General features: G+C 44.9%; 1 protein-coding gene and 1 pseudogene across 1 annotated transcript in view; one reads left to right on the forward strand and one right to left on the reverse strand.

The window, feature by feature from the left end:
• The window catches only part of LOC126458623 (uncharacterized), a 77,161-nt gene that overhangs the window by 17,449 nt on the left and 32,391 nt on the right, over positions 1-27,321 (forward strand). Inside the window, exon 2 of the mRNA XM_050095790.1 lies at positions 7,766-8,146. Coding sequence (XP_049951747.1) covers positions 7,766-8,146 — 381 coding nt within the window. The remainder of the gene's footprint in view (positions 1-7,765; positions 8,147-27,321) is intronic.
• Positions 17,474-17,591, reverse strand: LOC126459494 (5S ribosomal RNA; annotated as a pseudogene).

The raw sequence follows: 27,321 nt of genomic DNA on the forward strand, positions 1-27,321 counted from the left end.
TTACGCTTCACCGCCAGTTTTTATGTGCGGCAATTCGGCATCGCCTGGCCATACTGCTCAGATGTTTACGCTCTGGGACATCAGCGTGAACGCGGCAGCTGTTCAGCCTGGACGGGCTTGGCCGCACGCTCCCTTTAGTTGTGTACTCGGAGCACTGAGCCACTCCGGCCAGTGTCGGGTCACAGCTGCAAGGCTAATAGTAATAATAACAGCACTGTTTAGAACAGTCCATTCAATTGCGTGATCCACATAAGGGTGCAACGCTTCTCCGGCGGCAGCCGTGGCTCTAAAGCTTGCCTCGTGTAGTCATCTCAAGCATATGTGCGTGTGTCAATCCTCTGGCGACCGTGTCGTGTGCAAACAATTATGGTCGCACCAACCGCAGAGACCTTGTGGCAACGATTAGTAGGCCTTGCCACGACGACAGACAGCAATGGCGACTGCCAGCAGCTTCCAATTGAAGGTAATGCACGCAGCCACCTCCATCTCATGGAGCGGGCACATGTTTATTTCTCAGGGCAGCTACTGTGTAGTACGTATTAAAGAAATAGATGTTACAAATTCTCCCTCGGGTAAACAATATTGGGCAAAGAATTCCAGCAATTAACTTAGAGCCACACATTCATGAGCGTCTGACTTCCCTAGCTTTAATGCAACACTTCTGTATAATACACATGGATGATGGGGTCTCAATAGCACTTACCTGCACCTCACACCTGGATGCAGGATTGCAGGTACTGAGATATGCTATACATATGATGGAATCTGCGTCTCTTCGAAGGTCGAGGGGCTTCCAATAGGAGAACAAGGCGTTACAACCAGGACTCATAGTCCTTAACAAGAGTATGCTGAAAGCAATCTCATTGAAAGTTTAGACATTTGTCTTCTCCACCGAGAGCGTATATGCACAGTGCTACACACCAGCTGGCCATCAGGACGTCAGAAAGCCAGTCATTCTCTCTCTGTCTCTCTCTCTCTCTCTCATCTGTTTCTGCCTTTGTCTGCAAGACAAAACAATAATTCTGAGAGGAGCCCGGTTTTATTGGCACTTTAAAGCGAATGACTCTGACATTCTCTGCAGTGGATGGCAGGAGGCCAGGTTTTGTGTCAAACACTGCACGCTAAACTAAACCTTCTGTGTCTACCACGCCAATGAAAGAACGTATCACATAGATTCTACAAGTACAACATCTGAGACTAGTGAATCGACGAATATTTTTATAACCTTTATTCTTAAATAATGAGGAGTACATGACTCCATTAGCTACTTCTCATGTCGTATCCAATTCGTCAGTGTATCTGTTATCATATGAAGTCTGTGAACAACTCATTCCTATACCAAACTTTTCTTTCTACATGAGTGGGCTTATGTCTGTATTTAATAATTTTTGTCGTGCCCTTTGGCTGAGAGAGTGAGTGCTTCCTTGTTCTTGCATTAGACTTGCGGTCGGCACTGGTGGTAAAATACGAAATGAGACTTGTACCGGGAGGAAATCGAACACAGGTGTTTGGGACTAACATGCAAATTCCCCAAACTCGGTGCCTAACTGTTAATGGTAATACGCTTGCTGAAAGATTGCTTCACTAGATTTTTAAACAAGAACAGTGTTAGAATAATGACAACGTTAGTAGAGCTGCCATGTGTTTCGAGAAGAAGCTTCACAGGTGACGGCAAAACTTAATTTCGACAGCAGCACTGAGCTTTTGTGGGCAGAGAAGTGAACGGGGTTCTTACTTTAGAGCTTACTCATTAGTATTGAGCTGCTCAAACTCGTGCACTGCACGTTGCAAAAAGTGTTACCAGTTTGTAGCTGTCTCACGCTCATCAAGAAACAAGTTTCGACGGACAACACAACACGAACAAGTTTACGCAGAGAAAATAAAGCGTTGCAGCAACCAGCACGAGGTCAGCCAGACAAGACACAAGCTCGTGAACTAGTATGCAGCCTTCTCAATTTGTGTGAGGTTGCGTGAAGAAAAACAGGAAATAGCTTAATAGGCAGGGAGACGACAAGACTGGAAAATAAAAATGTCCTTGTCCTTGTTTATCGAGCCTTCCCACACTGGTACCAAAAACAACTCATGCCGTCGTTACGTAAACTTCCAAATAATTTGAGAATGTACAGGTTGCGAAATTTAGTATTCAGAGCTGTAGCATCTGCCAGGAAGAATGACGCTAACTCGGCTTGGCATCGAGACGAACTGAACCTGTATGACTGGCTTTTTTTTTCCTGTAAAATTTATGACGGCATGTTTTCAGTGGTTGCAGATGTAAAGAACATGTTGACCAGGAAAACAGTCGAAATTGTCTGTGCAGGGGTACGTCAGGAAAGTATTGGCAAGATGCGATCTTGCATTATCTTGTTGAAATACAATGTGGAAGTAATTAAACTTCTTCTACTTGAGTCAGTGTACACAGAAAACTACGTACCATATGGTAACCAAACTTTACAGGAATAATATTCAGACAATGCGTTGCTGGATTTTCGTTGTTAGTGGTGTTCGCGTCATGACTTGCCGCTAGGTGCCGGTACTGGTACGGCGAAGTAGGGCTGAAACACAACCGTCCGTGTGCATCACGGTAGCAAAATGCCGGCGCTGGCCGGTGAGTAGGACTTTGTTCGTAAAGCTGTTTGATCACAACAGCTGCACACATTGCTGGTGCTCTTGACGAGTGCCCACCAACTAAAGGAATACGAAGAGGCCCTCTTTCCACACTGGGGTTAAAGAACATGATACAGAACTTGGAATTAATTGGTGATTTGTGAATTCCTCCTGGGAAAGGTCGACAGCCAATTGCGTTACAAATTGTTGAATTCACTGTTGCCGTGGTTGAGAATGCTGGATGGAATATGCGATAGTCAAGCTGTGCAAGAGCTGTGTCACGAAAGCTGAACATTCCGTGGTCCGCTGTAGTTTCAGGCAGCAGCAGATCAACCTCTAGTGTGGTTCCAGGCTATAATGGGTGCAGATGGTCATCATATTGGGCAACATTTGCAACCAGAAACATAAACATTGTACGCAATTAACAAATGTTGTCCTCTCATTTGGAAATTAAAAGGTGTTTGCTTCAATGGTTTATTCATTATTTCTCTTCCGCTTGTCCTTACGAATGTTTCCACAAAGTTTCATTGTCCTACGATCGCTAGTTTCTCATGGGAGCCGTCACAAGTAGCGAAAGTTTAGTTACAGCTGCCCATTATAATGACACAGAGGCCTAGAAAACAGGGCTCTGGTGCCAGCCTCAACACACCAGGAAAGCAACGGTTGTTGTCCAGATTTCCGACTATGCAAGCCGGAGGTGGTCGTTTTTGCACCCAACGCCAGTCGACACAACCACGCTAGGTGCTAGGCTGCTCTGGCAACGATGATTGCAATCTGGCAACCTTCGTTGCCCTTGGAGTATGCACGCACTGATACATCCATCATAAACCTGCACGCAGACCGTCTGAAAACGCCATGTGGCGTCATTTCTGTGTCTAGGGTTGTTGTTGGTCGTACCAATCTCGGTGTTCCTCTACCTGTTGTTGTGCCAAGTGGATGTTCAAATGTGTGTGAATTCCTAAGGGACCAAACTGCTGAGATCATCGGTCCCTAGACTTACACACTACTTGAAACTAACGTAAACTAACTTACGTAAGAACAACACACAGCCATGCCCGAGGGAGAACTCGAACCTCTGACGGGAGGTGCCGCACAGTCCGTGACATGGCGCCTCAAACCGCGCGGCCACTTCGTTGGCGCCAAGGGGAGATGTGACGATAGTCGCCATTCTTAGGCCACGGTGCTCCAGATATGGTGACACTTGACTGTCTCCAAATAAGCCCATTTGATGACTCAAGGCACATGGTGTGTATGTCTAAGCCTTCACACCAGAGAGAAGAATATGTTTCTCCAGTGTTGAGTATGGCCCTACTGAACCCATCTATTCCATTTTGGTATGATAGTTGAGGGACCCTGACCGATTCGAGCAGCAACATCGCCAGACCATAAACTGCTATGCCGATAGGCCAAAATTCTCTCTCAGTCGAAATGCAACAAATGCTGGTAGTCGTTTCCACTTCTTACATGTGGCATATCACATATATTTGGATGATAAATCTGCTGTGTTATGGGTCCTTATACACCGTTCAAAATAACTATAGAAACGTGACTCTGGGTGTGTGCCTTATTACACTGAACAATAACTGAGGCCTGAGTATGTTACCAGGTTATACCTCTATCTTTAAAAAGGGAGTACACAACAAAACGTCATTACGACCTCATTCATCTACGTAACAAGAAGTGAAATCTCCGACACGTGTCGAAAACAGAGCGGAAGCAATCATTCATCCTGTCTTCCCAGGTGGACTTTGAGAGCTTCAGTAATGTGTACGCCCTCCGTGTGTGTTTGTCACCGCCTGACACCTACCTGGTACGCTCTGCATAAGGTTACAGAGGTCAACCCGCGGTATTCGTCCCCATTCTTCACTGAGAGCCCTCTGTTGTGTACGACTTCGCACACAGTTGCAAGGAGAGGCGGTCTACGGAATTGGTGAAGCAGTTGTCATTGTGGGAAAAGCTGGACAGAGGCAGAAATGATTACTGAGGAAATTAACACAATACGCAGAAGATTTATTGAACCTGTATTTCTCCAAGTGTACAACAACTCGTTACAAATAATACAGCAAGAAATAGGGTCCAGTTGTCAATGTCCACAATGAGGAGGCTCCAATTACGTGTGGCTGGCTGAGTGGTTGCCACTGGCAGTGCCGTATTGTGGCGGCGGAGATCCACAGTGCAGCCCTGCTGGAGGTCTGGCTCAGTGGGCCTGCAGCACTGGGACCGCCGGATTCCGCGTTAAGGCTGCCGGCGTCTCATGGAAACTCACAGTTCTGTTACCAACTTTGGCACCAGTAGGGTGACACTGATAAGTGGTACCGCAGCCTTGGGTCTTCTTGTTTAGTCTGTAGGACCGGGACGACCACGAACACGCCTGGTAATCACGTCCCACGTATGCTCAATGGGGTTTACGTCAAGTCGCCTTAAACAGTTTGCAAACTCCTGTGAATATTTGTGATGCTCTGGTTTCCCGCCAAAAAGAACTCAATGTTTTGTTTGGAATTCATCTCCGCTATAGACACCATTTTGAAGGCAAGACATAGCGCCGCCACCTATCGAAAGTTGGTGAAACTAAAGTCCCACAACAAATTCAGCATTTTTTCAACCGAAGTTGGCTGAGAAATACATTTGCTGCATTACTTACTGAATGCCGCTAGTTGTACACCTTGCGCCAGTTTGAAGTTTGTTAAATACACTCCTGGAAATTGAAATAAGAACACCGTGAATTCATTGTCCCAGGAAGGGGAAACTTTATTGACACATTCCTGGGGTCAGATACATCACATGATCACACTGACAGAACCACAGGCACGTAGACACAGGCAACAGAGCATGCACAATGTCGGCACTAGTACAGTGTATATCCACCTTTCGCAGCAATGCAGGCTGCTATTCTCCCATGGAGACGATCGTAGAGATGCTGGATGTAGTCCTGTGGAACGGCTTGCCATGCCATTTCCACCTGGCGCCTCAGTTGGACCAGCGTTCGTGCTGGACATGCAGACCGCGTGAGACGACGCTTCATCCAGTCCCAAACATGCTCAATGGGGGACAGATCCGGAGATCTTGCTGGCCAGGGTAGTTGACTTACACCTTCTAGAGCACGTTGGGTGGCACGGGATACATGCGGACGTGCATTGTCCTGTTGGAACAGCAAGTTCCCTTGCCAGTCTAGGAATGGTAGAACGATGGGTTCGATGACGGTTTGGATGTAGCGTGCACTATTCAGTGTCCCCTCGACGATCACCAGTGGTGTACGGCCAGTGTAGGAGATCGCTCCCCACACCATGATGCCGGGTGTTAGCCCTGTGTGCCTCGGTCGTATGCAGTCCTGATTGTGGCGCTCACCTGCACGGCGCCAAACACGCATACGACCATCATTGGCACCAAGGCAGAAGCGACTCTCATCGCTGAAGACGACACGTCTCCATTCGTCCCTCCATTCACGCCTGTCGCGACACCACTGGAGGCGGGCTGCACGATGTTGGGGCGTGAGCGGAAGACGGCCTAACGGTGTGCGGGACCGTAGCCTAGCTTCATGGAGACGGTTGCGAATGGTCCTCGCCGATACCCCAGGAGCAACAGTGTCCCTAATTTGCTGGGAAGTGGCGGTGCGGTCCCCTACGGCACTGCGTAGGATCCTACGGTCTTGGCGTGCATCCGTGCGTCGCTGCGGTCCGGTCCCAGGTCGACGGGCACGTGCACCTTCCGCCGACCACTGGCGACAACATCGATGTACTGTGGAGACCTCACGCCCCACGTGTTGAGCAATTCGGTGGTACGTCCATCCGGCCTCCCGCATGCCCACTATACGCCCTCGCTCAAAGTCCGTCAACTGCACATACGGTTCACGTCCACGCTGTCGCGGCATGCTACCAGTGTTAAAGACTGCGATGGAGCTCCGTATGCCACGGCAAACTGGCTGACACTGACGGCGGCGGTGCACAAATGCTGCGCAGCTAGCGCCATTCGACGGCCAACACCGCGGTTCCTGGTGTGTCCGCTGTGCCGTGCGTGTGATCATTGCTTGTACAGCCCTCTCGCAGTGTCCGGAGCAAGTATGGTGGGTCTGACACACCGGTGTCAATGTGTTCTTTTTTCCATTTCCAGGAGTGTAGTTTCGTAGGTTAGAGTTCGGAAGGGCAACAATGTAGAAGTTTTCCTCATTCGTTTACCACTGTCACGCTTTTCATCTACATCTACATGTACATTAATACTTCGCAAGTCGCCCTACGGTGTGTGGCGGAGGGCACTTTACGTGCCACTGTCATTACCTCCCTTTCCTGTTCCACTCGCATATGGTTCGCGGGAAGAACGGCTGCCGGAAAGGCTCCGTGCGCGCTCGAATCTCTCTAATTTTACATTCGTGATCTCCTTGGGAGATATAAGTAGAGGGAAGCAATATATTCGATACCTCATTCAGAAACGCACCCGCTCGAAACCTGGACAGCGAGGTACACCGCGATGCAGAGCGCCTGTCTTGCACAGTCTGCCACTGAGTTTGCTAAACATCTCCGTAACGCTATCACGCTTACCAAATAACTCTGTGACGAAACGCGCCGCTCTTCCTGGGATCTTGTCTATCTCCTCCGTCAACCGACCTGGTACGGATCCCACACTGATGAGCTATACTCAAGTATAGGTCGAACGAGTGTTTTGTAAGCCACCTCCTTTGTTGATAGACTACATTTTCTAAGGACTCTCCCAATGAATCTCAACCTGGCACCCACCTTACCAACAACTAGTTTTATGAGCTCATTCCACTTCAAATCGTTCCGTACGCATACTCCCAGATATTTTACAGAAGTAACTGCTACCAGTGTTTGTTCCGTTATCATATAATCATACAATAAAGGATCCTTCTTTCTATGTATTCGCAATACGTTACATTTGTCCATGTTAAGGGTCAGCTGCCACTCCCTGCACCAAGTGCCTATCCGCTGCAGATCTTCCTGCATTTCGCTGCAATTTTCTAATGCTGCAACCTCTCTGTATACTGCAGCATCATCCGCGAAAAGCCGCATGGGACTTCCGACACTATCTACTAGGTGATTTATATATATTGTGAAAAGCAATGGTCCCATAACACTCCCCTGTGGCACGCCAGAGGTTATTTTAACGTCTGTAGACGTCTCTCCATTGAGAACAACATGCTGTGTTCCAGATGTCTGGAGAGAGCAAGCCGTGGAGGCGGCCGGACGACAAGCCGGTGCCGACGGTGTGGCGGCGCTTCGAGGGCCGGCGCCCCATGGCGGACGGCAAGAAGCCGCGCTTCGTGATCCAGGACGTGCCGCCGGAGCTGGACGACGCCGTCCTGGAGCACATGGTGACGCACTTCCTGCGCGACGAGCCGGTGTGCTCGCTGTCCGGGCTGCGCGGCGAGCCGGACTCGCTGCGCTGCTTCACCGCCATCTGGCGGGCCTACCTGCGCCAGCGCGCCGCCCTCGTCGCGCTCGTCGAGGACGACGACGGCGTCGGCAGGCGCGTCATCGGCGCCAACCTCACCAAGCCGGAGTGCCTCGCGGACAGGGACAAGAAGGAGCAGGTGCGCGGCGGGTGGCGGCAGCCGAGGTCGCCGTTTAGTATCTCTAGTCTACAGCAGCAAGACACATTACAATGTGGGGTGGAGCCTACGTTTTTTCTGTTCCATTACCAATGGTGTGTAGGTAGAAAACTGCCGATAAAGGTCATTGACATCTACATCTACACTCCGCAAGAGCCCTCACGGTGTGTGGCGGAGGGTACTTCATGTAGCTGTGCCACTTCCCCTTTGCCTTTCCAAAACACTTTACGATGTGTCGTAGGGCGTACATCTTTCCTGTTCTATTAGCTAATGGTGTATGGTTAGAACAAGTCTAATAAGCTTTACTGAATTCTGCATCTACACTCTGCAAGCCCTCTTAGCCTCTTCCTGGTGAAGGTGTGTACGTTCCTACATGTCTTCTTCTACACCAATCTGACTATCACCAATGTACATAGCGAACTATGTTTCGCGAGATCTCTGCTCGCAGAAACCTTGTTCATTTTTATAGAAGACATTTTCAAACCCTACATACGTCATAATGCACTAGTGTACAATATTTTCCCCAACTCTGTAACAGATTGATGCGAGTGGCATATGACATCTGTGCTTCTGTCTGCCGACCTTTCTTCCAAATGAGAATGACCTGCGCATTTCTCCAGTGGCTTCATACTCTTTGTTGCTCTAAGACCCTATGCTAAAACATAGTTTTACTTAAATTCAAAACAAACTTACACCATACACTCCAAGGCACAAAGAAAAAACAACGATGAAGGAATTATCCGATCGAGACAGAAATCGTAAAATGTATTGTACATGTGATTACAGTTACACATCATTACAATTACAGAAAAATTGCACGATTTCTTCAAGCGAAAGAACTCCATGAACTCAGCAAGTCAATAATGCTTTTGTCAACTTCTGGCCATTATGCAAGCAGTTACTTCGTTCAGCACTGATCGACAGAGCTCTTGGGTAGACTCCTGAGGGATATCGTACCAAACTGTGTCCAATTGCCTCCCTAGATTACCAAATGCCCGACGTGGTTAGAGGATCCTCTCCATAACACTCCAAACATTTACGATTTGGGAGATATCGGGCGATCTCACTGACTAATAGATAGCGTTTAGCAAGCATGAAGACGACTAGTACAAACTCTCGATCCGACAACCAGGAGTAATGATCTGGGGTTCTATTTCTTTTCATAACAGGATTCCTTTATTTGTCATCTGCGGCACGGCTACAGGACATCGCTACGTCGACAAAAACGTCCCGCTTTGTTGCTCTTCATGGCAAGCCAGCCTGGGCTGAAATTTCAGCAAGGTAACGCGCCCTTACACAGCGAGAGTTTCCAGCGCTCGCCTTTCCGCTTGCAAAACGATATCTTGTTCAGCATGGTCGCCGGGTCTCTCCCCAGCTGAGAATCTTCGGAGCATTTTACACACATCAAAAAAACTTTTGAATCACCTCGGTTCTGAGACTTCCGGAATCTGTACAGAAAATTGGAATTGCGGTCAATATAAACATCATTTCCGCCCTTTTTATTGCTCATTAAAACTACACATTACATGTTGTACCACAACAAAGCGACACCTTCAGAGGTGGTGGTCCAGATTGCAGTACACACCGGTACCCCTGATACCCAGTAGCACGTCCTCTTGCATTGATGCATGCGTGTATTTGTCATGGCATACTATCCACAGGTTCATCAAGGCACTGTTGGTCACATTGTCCCACTCCCCAATGGAGATTCGGCATAGATCCTTCAGAGTGGTTGGTGGGTCACGTCATCCATAAACACAGTCTATCCCAGGCATGTTTGATAGGGTTCATGTCTGGGGAACATGCTGAACACACTAGTCGAGCGATGTCGTTATCCTGAAGGAAGTCATTCACAAGATGTGCACGAAGGGGGCACGAATTGTTGTCCATGAAGACGAATGCCTCGCCAATATGCTGTCAATATGGTTGCACTATCAGTCAGAGGATCCCATTCACGTATCGTTCAGCCGTTACGGCGCCTTCCATGACCACCAGCGGTTTTCGGCGGCCCCACATAATGCCACCCCAAAACATCAGGGAACCTCCACTTTGCTGTACTCGCTGGAAGTGTGTCTAAGGCGTTCAGCCTGACTGGGTTGCCCCCAAACACATCTCCGACGATTGTCTGGTTGAAATCACATGTGACACTAAACACCCCCGTTTTGTCCTTTATTGGGTTTCGAGCGATTTACTTAAGCTGCCAAACAGTTAATTATTATGATTATATGACCATTTGCTTAATGGATGAAAGGCTATCGGTTTTTCTGCTGTGGTTTCGGGGGTATTTCAACTGGGTGCGGCTGTTCTGAGACAGAATAGTTAATGATTCAGAGTTTGTCTATTACTAAGGACCACAAAGGCTGCGATGTATAAACTGATTTGTATTTTCTGTAATAACACACAAATTCTAAAGCAGTTGCTACCTTCGTCTTACCCTTTAATTACGGTTATATCCTTTTATTGGTTGCTGATTTTAAGTACTTCATCACACGCAATGATGATGGTTAACATACACAACAATCCTCACTGCAGTCCATGGTTGTTGCTGGCCGACACGGTTGACGCGCAACACGTAATTCGGCACGTGTCACTTTCTGGTTTCATATCACTCGTGAATCGGTATTGATGAGGATCCACCCCACGACGATCTGGGGGACGCTCTCATTTGTCATACTCCGGTGAATTTACCGTTTTCTACTCACTCAACCACCATCCTTACCGTCTCTCCAGTACCACTGTTCACTCGACACTGATCTCACTGCCTTCTGCAGCGCTCGACAATCGACTCCTGTCTGCTTTCGACCTGGGTGTCGGATACTAGCATCTACACTCCTGGAAACTGAAATAAGAACACCGTGAATTCATTGTCCCAGGAAGGGGAAACTTTATTGACACATTCCTGGGGTCAGATACATCACATGATCACACTGACAGAACCACAGGCACATAGACACAGGCAACAGAGCATGCACAATGTCGGCACTAGTACAGTGTATATCCACCTTTCACAGCAATGCAGGCTGCTATTCTCCCATGGAGACGATCGTAGAGATGCTGGATGTAGTCCTGTGGAACGGCTTGCCATGCCATTTCCACCTGGCGCCTCAGTTGGAACAGCGTTCGTGCTGGACGTGCAGACCGCGTGAGACGACGCTTCATCCAGTCCCAAACATGCTCAATGGGGGACAGATCTGGAGATCTTGCTGGCCAGGGTAGTTGACTTACACCTTCTAGAGCACGTTGGGTGGCACGGGATACATGCGGACGTGCATTGTCCTGTTGGAACAGCAAGCCCCCTTGCCGGTCTAGGAATGGTAGAACAATGGGTTCGATGATGGTTTGGATGTACCGTGCACTATTCAGTGTCCCCTCGACGATCACCAGTGGTGTACGGCCAGTGTAGGAGATCGCTCCCCACACCATGATGCCGGGTGTTGGCCCTGTGTGCCTCGGTCGTATGCAGTCCTGATTGTGGCGCTCACCTGCACGGCGCCAAACACACATACGACCATCATTGGCACCAAGGCAGAAGCGACTCTCATCGCTGAAGACGACACGTCTCCATTCGTCCCTCCATTCGCTATAACTGATGAGGTCGCCCAACGAAAATTTTTAAAATTTCTGCATTTTATTATGCCAAACATTTATGCTGCCATATGTGATTTGTTGTCACTAATACTCAGATGAGAGGTACAATATTTCCTGTTATATTAACATTAATTCAGATGTGCTGTATGGATATTTATTATTCATAACACAGTGCCAGAATTCTGCTTCTAAAGCTTGACCTAAGTATAACCATAATTGATTCTGATAGCTAATTGGATACATGAATTACTCATTATTCATGAATTACACTTTCTGTTTTATCAGTATACTTTAGATCAATATGTATGCCTCCAGATACCTAGAACAGATTTTGCTTTTGTGCTAAATGACATATTTCGAACATTTCACATTGAATACAATTTATTACACATAACTCCCTCAACTTAACAGCAACTTCAACTGAAAATATATGTACATCTTCAACCTACATCAACCCTCCATATTCGCTGCAATAACTACATAAAAATACTACTCCAGGCTCCTTGGCCTCTCAGTATATCATATTTCACATAATTTATTCGAACAAGTATCTCATCATGTATTTGTTTCTCTATATGCCTTCCTACTTACAAACCGATACATTACTTCAATTCTCTTACAATTGCTTGACCTTTTCATACCTCATAAAACAACTCTATAAGATTACACAAACTCTTGTTTCACCAATTAGCTTCTCACCACATTTTATAAACATTGGCTTTCTGATCTGGTTCTCATTTCATTGCTACATGGTTCCTGACTGAATTATTTGGACGACCACTGCCTATTCTAACTACTATACACCAACTTTCTTAATCTAAGAATAGAAAAAGATGGTAGAGGAGTGAAACTTGAAACAAGAAATAAAGTTCACCCAGCTGGAAGTGTACTAGTCACCACTTGGTATACCAGCAAAAGATTTGCGGCTCCCTACACCTTAAACTGATTTTATTCAATTATCTGGGTTGCTCTTATGCTTATGTGGATAGTATCATTTTATATTCTCAACATGTTCCCTACCATGAGCTCTTTTTGTTTGCACATATCCCAATTCAACTGTGTTCGGGTGATCAATTCTTGTGGTCCTATATGGTCCTTTATAAACTTGGTTAAATTTATGTATCTCAGAATTTAATTTCTTCGATTTGACATGCACTTTTACTAGCACCAGATCCCCCACTCGATAAGTTATTGGCTTTACCAATTTATCATGTCTCTCCTCTCTCCTCTTTGCTTTCTCTTTCATACTCAGTTCCACTAACTCTAATTTCTTCTCATATGTTATGTCATTTCCAGGCAGATAATCCAATAGCTCACGAAACACACTATCAAGTCCTTGGTTAAGTAAGATCTCACATGGGGCAAATCCCATCAAGTCATGTGGGAGATGATTCCTGATACGTTCAAATCCTCCCAGGTACTCCTACCATGACCTGTGCTTCCTGTGACATTATGTCCTATATAAACGATTTAATTCCTTCATCGATTGTTCAGCCGGATTGGAGGCCTGTCTATTTCTTGAGATTGCAATTGGTTGTATCTGATGTTTGTCTAGCATTTCTTTGTTTTCTTTCTTGATTTCTTCGTTTCCTTTAGACATCTCTTATATAAGCTTGATGATTTCTTTATTTCCTTTGGACATCTCCTCTAAATGCTTGATGATTTCTTTATTTCCTTTCCTGATTTCTTCATTTCCTTTGGACATCTCTTCTATACGTTTGTTGAGTTCTTCATTTCCTTTGGTCATTACTTCTATATGCTTGTTGATTCCTTGGAGCATCTCGAAGTAACATACACACAACCTGTAGTTTACTATAAATAATGCAAATGAGGCACTATTCTGTGCTGTACAGCATGAAAACACACCCATATTAGTATACCATGCTTCAGAGCAAATTCGTGAAAAAATGTTAAAAGACATTGTTTTTATATTTTCTGCAATTGACAAATTCAATTTGAAGCTCCTTCCGCGCTCTGAAGACAGTGCAATACTAATTAGTCTCGTGCCAGCAAATCGTCTTCACTCACCTCTCGACGAAGTCGCGATGTTTTGACTATTAAGTCGCGCTGCTAGTCGTGTTGGCGTTGGCTCCTCCGGCGCGGCGGCTGTCAGGCGATGCGTCGCTGTAGCTGGTGTGTGGTGCCGTGTGCAAAGCGAAGCTCGCGGCGAAACGCGCTGATGCAGTCTCGTAGTTCGGTGGTTGGCGACGGGATTGAGCTGCTGTCACGTATTTCGTTGATCGGCGGGTAGGTGGCGCAGACGTCGTATAATTCGAGGGTTCGCCACTAGATGTCGAACTCCGCGTCGTAGTTGTTTCTTTTTCAGCCACTTGGCTCCGCCATAGTCACTGGTCAGTGTGGTACACCTCCGCTATCCTAATCCTTGCTGTCGCGGTGTGTGGATCTTCTTCACTGCTTCAATTGCTTTGGCTAGCCCCTCACAGTCTGGGTGACGTCATCCAACAATTACGCCACAGTAAACACTCGCAAACGCGGTAACAGTTTATGGGTCCACATCAAATTGAGCGATTTACACCGTTCAAAAGATAATTTCGGATACAAAGTCACTTGAGAACATGCTCCTGATACTTTCGTAACGGAATTTTGGCTGGTTCACTCGCGGTTATGTACGAACGCGCCTTTCCTTAGAGTAGGAATTTTACAGTAATTCACACAGGTTTTCGTATTCATAGCTCAGATGGTTCAAATGGCTCTGAGCACTATGGGACTCAACTGCTGAGGTCATTAGTCCCCTAGAACTTAGAACTAGTTAAACCTAACTAACCTAAGGACATCACAAACATCCATGCCCGAGGCAGGATTCGAAACTGCGACCGTAGCGGTCTTGCGGTTCCAGACTGTAGCGCCTTTAACCGCACGGCCACTTCAGCCGGCATATCCATAGTTCAATACATTGTTTATTAACGCCGCTTTTGTCACTTAAACTCGTAAAAACAAATTGTTTACTGTATCTCAGTCACTTTTGCACTGTATTGTCTAAATAATGTGCTTCGTTCCGCGATTTCTAGTTTCACCATAAATACGTTATATTACACTGTTCGTAGTTAAAATACTGTAATTTTAGTCACGGTAACGACAATACCGGATTATCCTTGCACTAAAATCATCCGATAAATGCCAATGACTTTTCACTGAAACAAAAAAATGGTGCTTAATAAACCACTGTTCAGATCCGAAGATTGCAACTGTCCTTGGCACGGGAGCCAAGATGAAACATCCCCATTTTGTCCTTTATTGGGTTTTGAGCGATTTACCGAAGCCGCCAAACAGTTAATTATTATGATTATATGACCGTGTGCTTAACGGATGAAAGGCTATCGGTTTTTCTGCTGTGGTTTCGGGGGTATTTCAACTGGGTGCGGCTGTTCTGAGACAGAATAGTTAATGATTCAGAGTTTGTCTATTATTAAGGACCACAAAGGTTGCGATGTATAAACTGATGTGTATTTTCTATAACACACAAATTCTGAGGCAGTTGCTACCTTCGCCTTACACATTTAATTACAGTTATATCCTTTTATTGGTTGCTAATTTTAAGTACTTCGTCACACGCAATGATGATGGTTAACATACACAACAATACTCACTGCAATCCATGGTTGTTGCTGGTCGACACGCAACACGTAATTCGGCACTTGTCACTTTTGGTCTCATATCACTCGCGAATCGGTATTGATGAGCATCCACCCCACGACGATCAGGGAGACGCGCTCATTTGTCATATTCCTGTGAATTTACCGTTTACTACTCACTCGACCATCCTTACCCGTCTCTCCAGTACCACTGCTCACTCGGCACTCGTCTCACTGCCTCCTGCAGCGCTCGGCAATCGACTCCTGTCTGCTTTCGACCTGGGTGTCGGATACTAGCATCTATGTTCGTGGGATCACTGATCCCTTACAACACTCATCTGTGAAGAGAACTTGATGTCTATCCTGAGCGGTTCTTTCGGCATGTTATTGGGCCCATCTGTATGACGCTGCATAGTGTTGTGGTTGCAAAGATGGACCTCGCCATGGATGTCGGGAGTGAATTTGCGCATCATGCAGCCTATTGTGGACAGTATGAGTCGTAACACGACGTCCTGTGGCTGCACGAAAAGCATTATTCAACATGGTGGCGTTGCTGTCAGGGTTCCTCTGAGTCATAATCCGTAGGTAGCGGTCATCCACTGAAGTAGTAGCCCTTGGGCGGCCTGAGTGAGGCATGTCATCGACAGTACTTGTCTCTCTGTACCTCCTCCATGTCCGAACAACATCACTTTGGTTCACTCCGAGACACCTGGACACTTCCCTTGTTGAGAGCCCTTCGTGGCAGAAAGTAACAATGCGGACGCGATCGAACCGCGGTATTGACCGTCTAGGCATGGGTGAATTACAGGCAACATGAGCCGAGAACCTCCTTCCTGGTGGAATGACTGGAACTGATCGGCTGTCGGGCTCCCTCTGTCTAATGGGCCCTGGTCATGCATGGTTGTTTACATCTTTGGGCGGCGTTAGTGACATCTCTGAATAGTCAAAGGGGATGTGTCTGTGATACAACATCCAGAGTCAACGTCTATCTTCAGGAGTTCTGGGAACCAGGACGATGCAAAACTTTTTTTGATGTGTGTAGTTAGGACCCTCTAATCAGCTCGCGTTTTTGGCGTTCTAGCGCGTCAATTAGACACAATTTGCCACTATAAATAGGACATTCAGCAATCAATCAATGCCAAGTCGAAAAACTACTTGCATTTCTCTTGAACAAAACTTCCAATTTTTCTGAAATTGTAGCCATTTGTTCGGCTGTACATGTACATCACATCTATCATCATCCGTCCCATTCGGATAATTCCTTCGTAGTACATCGTCCCCCCCCCCCCTCCCCCCCCTCCTTGGAGTGTACACTGGAAATGATAGCCCGTCAGTCTTTAAGCTTTGTTGTGCTAGTGAGGTATTAAAAACTCATTTTACGCAGAACTCCACCACCGATTGGTTCAATACTATGGCGTATTTTTCCTTCAATTGGTCTATCTTTCTGAGGGTATTTAGTACGCTTTTCATTTAAGACAGAAGTCTGGTGAAAGAGGCGGCCACAGACTTTTGCTTATTCTATTTTCTTCTGTAAAGGATTCATCCATTAGAGACAGTGGATGACGAGTGGACGACATTGGTGGAAAAAGTGGCGCATCTTTTCATGTTCCTTTAATTGAGAGCAGAACTTCGCGATAATCTGAAGATAAATGTGTGTATTGAGAGTGGTTTCAAAGAACATCGTGCCAATATTTCGTGTGCGAGAAACCTTACACCGCACTCCATTTTTTACCGTAAAGAGAAATTTGTTGCTCAGTGTGAGTGTTTTCGATGCCCCATAAACGCTTACTGTGGCTATTCAAATCGCTAGAAAGGTAAAACGCTGCTCCATCATTCAACAAAATTTGGTGTCAAGTCAATTATCTTTAAATAACGTATGAACACATGAACCTCCATAAGCTTTCAGGTGTAAGGACTATCGGAATAACAAAAACTAAACTCCGTCCGAACAGGCCTTGGAAAGTCGAACGGCGCCGACTGGGCGCCGGTGTCATCAGATGCAGATATGGAGAGGCGTGTGGTCAGCACACCGCTCTCCCGGCCGTACGTCAGTTTCCAAGACCGGAGCCGCTACGTCTCAGTCAAGTAGCTCCTCAGTTTGCCTCACAGGGGCTGAGTGCGCCCCACCTGCCAACAGCGCTCGGCAGACCGGATGGTCACCCATCCAAGTGCTGGTCCAGCCCGACAGCGCTTAACTTCGGTGATCTGACGGGAACCGGTGTTACCACTGCGGCAAGGCCGTAGGCTTCGAAATAGCTAGGTGTACATTTAACCCAGTTAGATTCAAAAGCTGTCTGACGATTTTTCGTTGCTTGCAGTAATTCAACAAAATTTTTGCAACGGATTCCGGAGTTCGAAGTGAAGGCTTACGCCAGGGCCAGCAGCGGCATGCCAGACTTGGCGCGTGGGCCGCGTGCAGGTCGCGGCTCAGCTTTGCTCGTTCCTTCGCTGAAGTTCTCGCGGTACAGCGCGACACATGGTACTGCGCTGTGGTACTTTTCGGTCTGCTAATCTCTTTCCAGTACGGCAGAACCGTGGTGTCAGCACTGTTTACCCTTTGCTATTTGTTAGTGATACGAACGACGAGGTACAGTGGATGGTTGCACCAAAGGCAGTTTAGAGATATATCGTTTCAGATCTTTGTAAAGAAAGGTGAATGGCAGGAGAGACGGATGAGAATTCTCAATATACAGGTTGTCCCACTTATCTTGACCACCCTAAATAACTGTTTGTCCAGATGCAAATTAAAAAATGTTTCAAGAAAATGTTCTTTACCCGTGAGGGGGACATCAATCAGCATGATTGCCTTCGTTGTAACATTGTTTTTTACAAAGATGTGAACAGCGGTATGACTTTTTTAAATGTCACCCTGTATTTTTTACTCTATAATTCATTTCTTCTCGTAAATACTTATTCAAAAATGTATCACAATGTATCATTCACTGTAACACTGTAACGTTATTAATTACATAACACAGCATTGACTTTGAGCCCAGGTTTACAAAGTCGTCCAGTTGATGGAGTTGTCAGAAAATAAATGAAAACATAACACAAAATTGACTTCGACAACCCTGTCTCATTGCCCAGGAGTAGAATATTCAAAGGAGCTCAAAGTGGTGTCCCTGGACACAGATACACTGGTGCACTCGTTGAATGAAAGAAGTATTTACTGCTCCCAGTGTTGCCTGATGAAGAGAAATACAAGCTTATTAACCGCGCACAAGAAGTAAAAAATGACCAGATGCTAGTAGGACTCGCGCTCATAGCGTTCCGTACAAGCTTAATTTTACATGTATGTAGTTCATCCATCCCAGGAATCGAGAATTTCAACGACTTTTGCCTGTTGTTGACATTGTAACTGGCAAGATATCAGTCCAATTCCAAGAATGTTTTAATTTCAAGTTTGAAGTCGGATAACACATGACAAAAGAACTTTTTTTCTCGTTGCATGTAACAACAATTTAAAATTTTCTGAGTTTTTCCTTTACTGGTTCAGTGAAACCTTGCTTCTTCAAAATTTCATGATTCTAGGCCAATGGGAAGTAGCTTATAGGTTTTGGTGAGCAACTTTGCGAGTGTCAAAATATATGACACAATTAGCCGTATCTTTTGATTGACTAAGAACGTCATATTTATTACGCCACTAAGGGGCCATAGACATCAATAGGGGACAAATTTCAATTTGATACGTCTAACCGTTCATGAGAAAGAGGCATTTAACAGTCGGACCGACAGACAGACGGGCAACAAATGATCCTATAAGGGTTCCGTTTTTACTGACTGCGATAAGAAATCAGAAAAACGACGGAAGAAGGATTAAGGCTTAAGGTCTTATAGATGATGTTATCTGAGATGGCTAACATTGTCTCGGACAGCGGATGGATGAGGAAGGAAATCAACCATATCGTTGTCAAAAGGAACCGTTCTGGCACATGCCTTAAGCCATTCAGGGAAACCACTCAGAAACAGCTGGCCGCTGTGGCCGAGCGGTTCTAGTCGCTTTAGTCCTGAACCGCTCTGCTGCTACGGTCGCAGGTTCGAATCCTGCCTCGGGCATGGATGTGTGTGATGTCCTTACATTAGTTAGGTTTAAGTCTAGGGGACTGATGACCTCAGATGTTAAGTGTCATAGTGCTTAGAGCCATTTGAAGCGTTTTGAACGGAGAAACTTATAGCTGTGCAGTTGAATGGCGATTTGAACCAGTACCCTTCCACAGCCTCAACGACTCGACTGCACCACTTAGCGTCGCAGTGCAAGAATGGTAGACTCAGATCATAAGCTGAACAGAGACATGCAGTGGATTTGAAATTGAAAGTCATAGTTTGTTCATAACTTTGAGCCATATGAGATCATATTTAATATCCTTGCGAACTTCAAGTACGTAGACTGCTGCCAACTGAGTTAGAGGCTTTAACAATCGAAAATGGCTTAGGATTCATTAATTCTATAAGAATCTGTGTTTTCCTGTGAATGGCTGTTAAATGTTCTGTGGACAGCACAGAATGGAACGGTTGGTTTTAACAGAGAAATGGAAACTGTGAGAACCTGTAGTATGTACTGAAGCAACACTACACCTGTAGTTATTAATTATTCATGAACAGTGACTATCCTAAGCTCGTTTCAGACCTTTTCCGTGACATGTGATCAATTTTCAGCAGTTTTAAGTCACAGATTATTAGTTCCTTGCGAAGGACTGATCGTGTGTAAATTTTACGTGATTAGTTAGCAGTATTGCCGATGAATAATCGTAATTTGTTTCTTTTGCAGAAAAACACGAACATCACATTAATACTTAGAGAGAGTCAAAAGAAATTATTTGCTTTGGTATAGAATGGGTCAACGCAGGAGATCAGGTGGTGTACAATACTTATCACGGCCTCGAACAAGCAGTTCGAATTACATGCGGTGGAAGGAACTTACTATCACTGCAGTTACTGTTGCTCAAATAATCAGAGCCAGGGAGTTGAAGTATCTTATCTTCGAAGTCGTGCAAACAGCAGGCTTTTGTAGGCTACTGTGTCAAGTCTCTATTTCTGTATGAGAAGACATGGGTGCGTCAGCCGCTAGTGCTTGCACTTGGGTTTCATACGACAGGGAATGTGAAACTCATCCTGCTGTAGCCAGTTAGACGTTTCATTCTGATTAAGCACATTTATTAATTCGTTAACATGATAAGTAAATTTCCTTATTGACGATGTACGTAATGTGATGGTCGATTGATATGGGGCAGAAATGATGACTGCAGAGATTACCCATTCCTGTTTGGTAACGTATCTTTCGGTAGTGAATCTGTGTGGTTAGCGACCAGAACTATTGAGCCTTGGCTAAGGATTTCGTTAAGCCGTTGGCACGCAGACGGTGTTTCGAACGTTGAGCGTGCTGAGTTTACCAGGCTGGTGAACGCTCAGAAACTACGCGGCTTGTGCGTACAGCATCAATAGGTGGGTTCGCTCATCGGTTTACAACAAGGAGATGGTGAATGAGATACTACCAGCTGCAACAGTCTGGCATATAACATGTATGTAGTACTAACTGCCGTTTCCTGTTATTTAGCTGAATAGAAAGCCATATATCTGCGAAAATACACAGATGAGCCAAACATTATGGTCACCTGAAACTTCCTGGCAGATTAAAACTGTGTGCCCGACCGAGACTCGAACTCGGGACCTTTGCCTTACGCGGGCAAGTGCTCTTACAACTGAGCTACCGAAGCACGACTCACGCCCGGTCCACACAGCTTTACTTCTGCCAGTATCTCGTCTCCTACCTTCCAAACTTTACAGAAGCTCTACTGCGAACCATGCAGAACTAGCACTCCGGAAAGAAAGGATATTGCGGAGACATGGCTTAGCCACAGCCTGGGGGATGTTTCCAGAATGAGATTTTCACTCTGCAGCGGAGTGTGCGGTGCCAGGAAGTTTCATATCAGCGCACACTCCGCTGCAGAGTGAAAATTTCATTATGGCCACCTGTTTAATAGGTTGTCGTTCCAGTTTTTAAATGCAGTACAGCAGAGACCCTGCTTGGCATGTATTCTACAAGTCCTTGACAGGATTCCAGAAGTATGTGGCACCAGGTCAAGCAATTCCCACAAATTATGGTATGGTGGTTTACGGGCATGCAGCTGGCGTCCGATGGATGTGTGTCCCAACAGGTACAGATCAGACACATTTGCTGACCAAGACATTAAACCGAGTCCACTATAATGCCCCTCAAACCACTGTAAGACGATTCTGATCTAGCACCATGGACAGTTGTCTTGATGAAAGACGTCATCGCTGTAGGGGAGGGGGGGGGGGGGAGGGGGAGAGCCTCATCAAGTGTGAAGCGATGCAGGTCGTCCACAATGACGTTCACGTAGCTCGTTGCTGTTGCTGCCATGAAACCTTCGATTACCACCACAGAACCCATGGAACCCCAACTCATTCTACCCCATAATATGATTCTGTCCTCACCGGCCTCCATCTGTGACGCAGCTCACGTTTCGTGTAGCAGTTCGCCTGGATGAAGGCTTGTAAGGACCCAACCATCGATCTGGTGTAACACGAAATGCGATTCATTCGACAGGCTGCAGGTTTCTACTGACCCACGGTGAAAACTCAGTGATGGTGTGCCAACTGCAGTCATAAATGACGATGTCGTTGGGACAACACAGGAACACATAGGGTTGTATGATGTGGAGCTCTGTGTTCAACAATGGCGTTTGAGCGGTGTGTTCCGAAACAATTGTGCCGGCGTCAGCACTGTACTCTGTTGTCAGACCTGCCACAGATCGCTGCCTGCGACGTCTGCGTTTTGCGATGAGACGCGATCGTCCAGTACCATACAGCCTACTCGTTATTCCATCATCCTTCAACCACTTTCTGTAGGCGCTCACGACAATAGTACGCCAACAGGCGACCAGCTTCACCGTTTCAGAGATTCTCGTTTACAGCCGTTTGCACCACAAGTACATGCCGCTTGTCAAAACCACTTGTATCAGTGAATTTCCGGATTTTCGGTCCATAGCTTCATTCTTCCGCTTACATTCTTCCCTTACTGTGTCGCGTGCCCGCAACACCACCAGGAGGCACTGAACCACGCGGTGGGCAGTGGTCAGAATCTTTCGGTTCCTCAGTGTAAGTTACACAGCACATTGCCTTCACATAGACAATGATGTCTTTAAATGGTAATACATCAAATGTAATCCTTTAATTCTACAAGTTACCAAACTGATTATTTCACACTGTTGCCAATTAAATAGGTACTCAAAAAGAGCAGGCAAATTTGACTTCACTGAAAGGATAATATGATACAAAAGCAAACTACATAAAGTTGGGGTCTAACAGTATTGTATCATGCTGCTATTAACGATGAATTTAGCAGTTCTACACAAAGTAGGATGTGCCGTGAGATGTTATTTAATAATGCAACACTCACACACTAGATGCAATAACGCAAAACCAAAGTGCATAATTGTGAGATAACAATATTCACTACTAACATGGAAATTAGTAATCCTGCACAAAGCAGGTTGTAGAGTGAGATATGTCATAATGCAAAATTACACATACTCCTGTAGAATGGCTCATTAGATGGTTGACTACAATAGTTAATCGTTTACCTGAACAAGCTGTGGTCATAATCCACAAAAGTATTGATACAACTCTCACTCAACTGGTCTGTTCTCCATTTGATCAGATTTAGAGATTTGCTGCATACACTTAATTATTTACAACTGCATGTGAATAAATGCAGGCAGTTTGATCATATGAAGGAAGAGTGGCCTGAAACATGTATGCCCCATATTTCTCTCTTCCAGAAGGTAATGTTAAAATACAGATAGTGGGTACATATAATTCCATAGTTTAGAAGCAAATTACATCCCAAAACCAATTTTATTCATCCAGTTATAGATACAATACTTTCATCAATTCTAATTTTACCTCTCTTTTCTTGTTGTTGTACTTAATTTTTTTTATTTCTGCTACCGACAATTTAACAAAAGGTCTGCTTCGCCATCATCATCGTTTTCTTCTTCTTCTTCCAGTGCCTTTGCAATCAGCTCAACTGTAGACCCATAGTCATTATTTCCCTTCCTTTTCTTCGTTGTGAAGGACAAGGAAGTGGATGTCTTAATGTCTGCTGACTGACGAACTGTCTGTGAGGTTGCTGGACTTTCATTAACAATAGATGTATTGCTACTGTTTTTATATACGTCCTCCACATCGCTTTTTACAGGCTCCACTTCCAGTTCGCACTATGTTGGGACTGGATCACACTCTTTTGATGTGCCAATAGCATCTACCTGAAACAGAAAACAAAGTTTTGCATAAAATGTCTGGGTTGATTTTAGGGAAGACTATACGGAAATGATTCACTTAAAATTGCGATGTACAGAAATAAAACGTTATGAGAGGTAAGCTCAGTTAGTATGAGCAGTCCGTATGCTCAACCTCAACTGTAGTTTCTTCTGAACTCTTATTCAGTACCATACTGCAGCACCACAAGCAATGACTGGAAAATAGGTATTAATATGTATTTATAGTATGTGAATTGTCCCAATACAATTAAAGTGAAATGTGTATGGAAATAAGGACTCTACACAAACAGCAACTCACCGGATAAGTAATAGTAGTAGTAGTAACCGTACTAATGCTATACGGTCTAGATACTGATGCATGTGACAAACATTGCTCTTCTAGGTGTAAAAAAATCTTATGCACATGTGACAAGTTTTCCTTGAGAAGACAAAGACATTACAACTGGGTGGGTGAAACTTCTTTGAAAGTTTATATTCCCATCTACGCCTTTACACTTACAGGCATAACACACAATTCTTGAATTGTATCCATACAAAATTATAATAATATATTTAATGCCAACCAACACACCCCCACACCGCAGGTGGCCAGGTGCATAAATACATACATTAACTGCAACTAATTTTTTTCCACATGATGACAGTACTTCATATTTGTAACTTCTTTGAAGCGAGGAATTTCTTTGCAATAAATTAACAGTTCTTTCTCAACCCCAAAATGTGCAGAAACAGTTACACATACAAGTAGCTACACAAACCTGGATATCGTGGCCCACTGCCACGAATGGCAACTCTACTGCCTTTGTTTTCTGTGGCACATAATGCCCTCCCAAAAATTTCACTTTCTTAAAATACCACAAACTTGGTGCGTAAAGCTGAAAAAAAAAACCAACACCCATCGATTTATTTAGATCGCTAGTAAATTCTATTAACAAAAAAGAAGAAACGTGCTGTGAATTATGTAGTTCTCTCTAAATTATACAAAAGTAACAACGTGCAGTGATTTATTTCGCTAGTAACAACTAGATACGTACAATCCAGTTTTCATACTCTCTCTTCTCTTGTTGTTCTCAACGTTACACATGTTCTTCATGTTTGAAACTTTTGTTTCGCTCTTCTTTTGGTTCCATAACTGCGGCCCAACATTGTTAACCCCGTCAAACACTCTACGTAGAGCCTCCGAGCATGAATCTTTATCGCGTTAGTTTCACCCCCCATGAACCATGGACCTTGCCGTTGGTGGGGAGGCTTGCGTGCCTCAGCGATACAGATGGCCGTACCGTAGGTGCAACCACAACGGAGGGGTATCTGTTGAGAGGCCAGACAAACATGTGGTTCCTGAAGAGGGGCAGCAGCCTTTTCAGTAGTTGCAGGGGCAACAGTCTGGATGATTGACTGATCTGGCCTTGTAACATTAACCAAAACGGCCTTGCTGTGCTGGTACTGCGAACGGCTGAAAGCAAGGGGAAACTACAGCCGTAATTTTTCCCGAGGACATGCAGCTTTACTGTATGATTAAATGATGATGGCGTCCTCTTGGGTAAAATATTCCGGAGGTAAAATGGTCCCCCATTCGGATCTCCGGGCGGGGACTACTCAAGAGGACGTCGTTATTAGGAGAAAGAAAACTGGCATTCTACGGATCGGAGAGTGGAATGTCAGATCCCTTAATCGGGCAGGTAGGTTAGAAAATTTAAAAAGGGAAATGGATAGATTAAAGTTAGATATAGTGGGAATTAGTGAAGTTCGGTGGCAGGAGGAACAAGACTTTTGGTCAGGTGATTACAGGGTTATAAATACAAAATCAAATAGGGGTAATGCAGGAGTAGGTTTAATAATGAATAAAAAAATAGGAGTGCGGGTAAGCTACTACAAACAGCATAGTGAACGAATTATTGTGGCCAAGACAGACACAAAGCCCATGCCTACTACAGTAGTACAAGTTTATATGCCAACTAGCTCGGCAGATGATGAAGAAATTGATGAAATGTATGACGAGATAAAAGAAATTATTCAGGTAGTGAAGGGAGACGAAAATTTAATAGTCGTGGGTGACTGGAATTCGTCAGTAGGAAAAGGGAGAGAAGGAAACATAGTAGGTGAATATGGATTGGGGGGAAGAAATGAAAGAGGAAGCCGCCTTGTAGAATTTTGCACAGAGCATAACTTAATCATAGCTAACACTTGGTTCAAGAATCATAAAAGAAGGTTGTATACCTGGAAGAATCCTGGAGATACTAAAAGGTATCAGTTAGATTATATAATGGTAAGACAGAGATTTAGGAACCAGGTTTTAAATTGTAAGACATTTCCAGGGGCAGATGTGGACTCTGACCACAATCTATTGGTTATGAACTGCAGATTGAAACTGAAGAAACTGCAAAAAGGTGGGAATTTAAGGAGATGGGACCTGGATAAACTGAAAGAACCAGAGGTTGTAGAGAGTTTCAGGGGGAGCATAAGGGAACAATTGACAGGAATGGGGGAAAGAAATACAGTAGAAGAAGAATGGGTAGCTCTGAGGGATGAAGTAGTGAAGGCAGCAGAAGATCAAGTAGGTAAAAAGACGAGGGCTAATAGAAATCCTTGGGTAACGGAAGATATATTGAATTTAATTGATGAAAGGAGAAAATATAAAAATGCAGTAAATGAAGCAGGCAAAAAGGAAGACAAACGTCTCAAAAATGAGATCGACAGGAAGTGCAAAATGGCTAAGCAGGGATGGCTAGAGGACAAATGTAAGGATGTAGAGGCTTGTCTCACTAGGGGTAAGATAGATACTGCCTACAGGAAAATTAAAGAGACCTTTGGAGAGAAGAGAACCACTTGTATGAATATCAAGAGCTCAGATGGCAACCCAGTTCTAAGCAAAGAAGGGAAGGCAGAAAGGTGGAAGGAGTATATAGAGGGTTTATACAAGGGCGATGTACTTGAGGACAATATTATGGAAATGGAAGAGGATGTAGATGAAGATGAAATGGAAGATACGATACTGCGTGAAGAGTTTGACAGAGCACTGAAAGACCTAAGTCAAAACAAGGCCCCGGGAGTAGACAACATTCCATTAGAACTACTGATGGCCTTGGGAGAGCCAGTCATGATAAAACTCTACCATCTGGTGAGAAAGATGTATGAGACAGGCGAAATACCCACAGACTTCAAGAAGAATATGATAATTCCAATCCCAAAGAAAGCAGGTGTTGACAGATGTGAAAATTACCGAACTATCAGTTTAATAAGTCACAGCTGCAAAATACTAACGCGAATTCTTTACAGACGAATGGAAAAACTGGTAGAAGCGGACCTCGGGGAAGATCAGTTTGGATTCCGTAGAAATGTTGGAACACGTGAGGCAATACTAACCTTACGACTTATCTTAGAAGAAAGATTAAGAAAAGGCAAACCTACGTTTCTAGCATTTGTAGACTTAGAGAAAGCTTTTGCCAATGTTAACTGGAATACTCTCTTTCAAATTCTGAAAGTGGAAGGGGTAAAATACAGGGAGCAAAAGGCTATTTACAATTTGTACAGAAACCAGATGGCAGTTATAAGAGTCGAGGGGCATGAAAGGGAAGCAGTGGTTGGGAAAGGAGTGAGACAGGGTTGTAGCCTCTCCCCGATGTTATTCAATCTGTATATTGAGCAAGCAGTAAAGGAAACAAAAGAAAAATTC

This window comes from Schistocerca serialis, chromosome 2 (assembly GCF_023864345.2).
Source record: "Schistocerca serialis cubense isolate TAMUIC-IGC-003099 chromosome 2, iqSchSeri2.2, whole genome shotgun sequence".
Classification (NCBI taxonomy): domain Eukaryota; kingdom Metazoa; phylum Arthropoda; class Insecta; order Orthoptera; family Acrididae; genus Schistocerca; species Schistocerca serialis.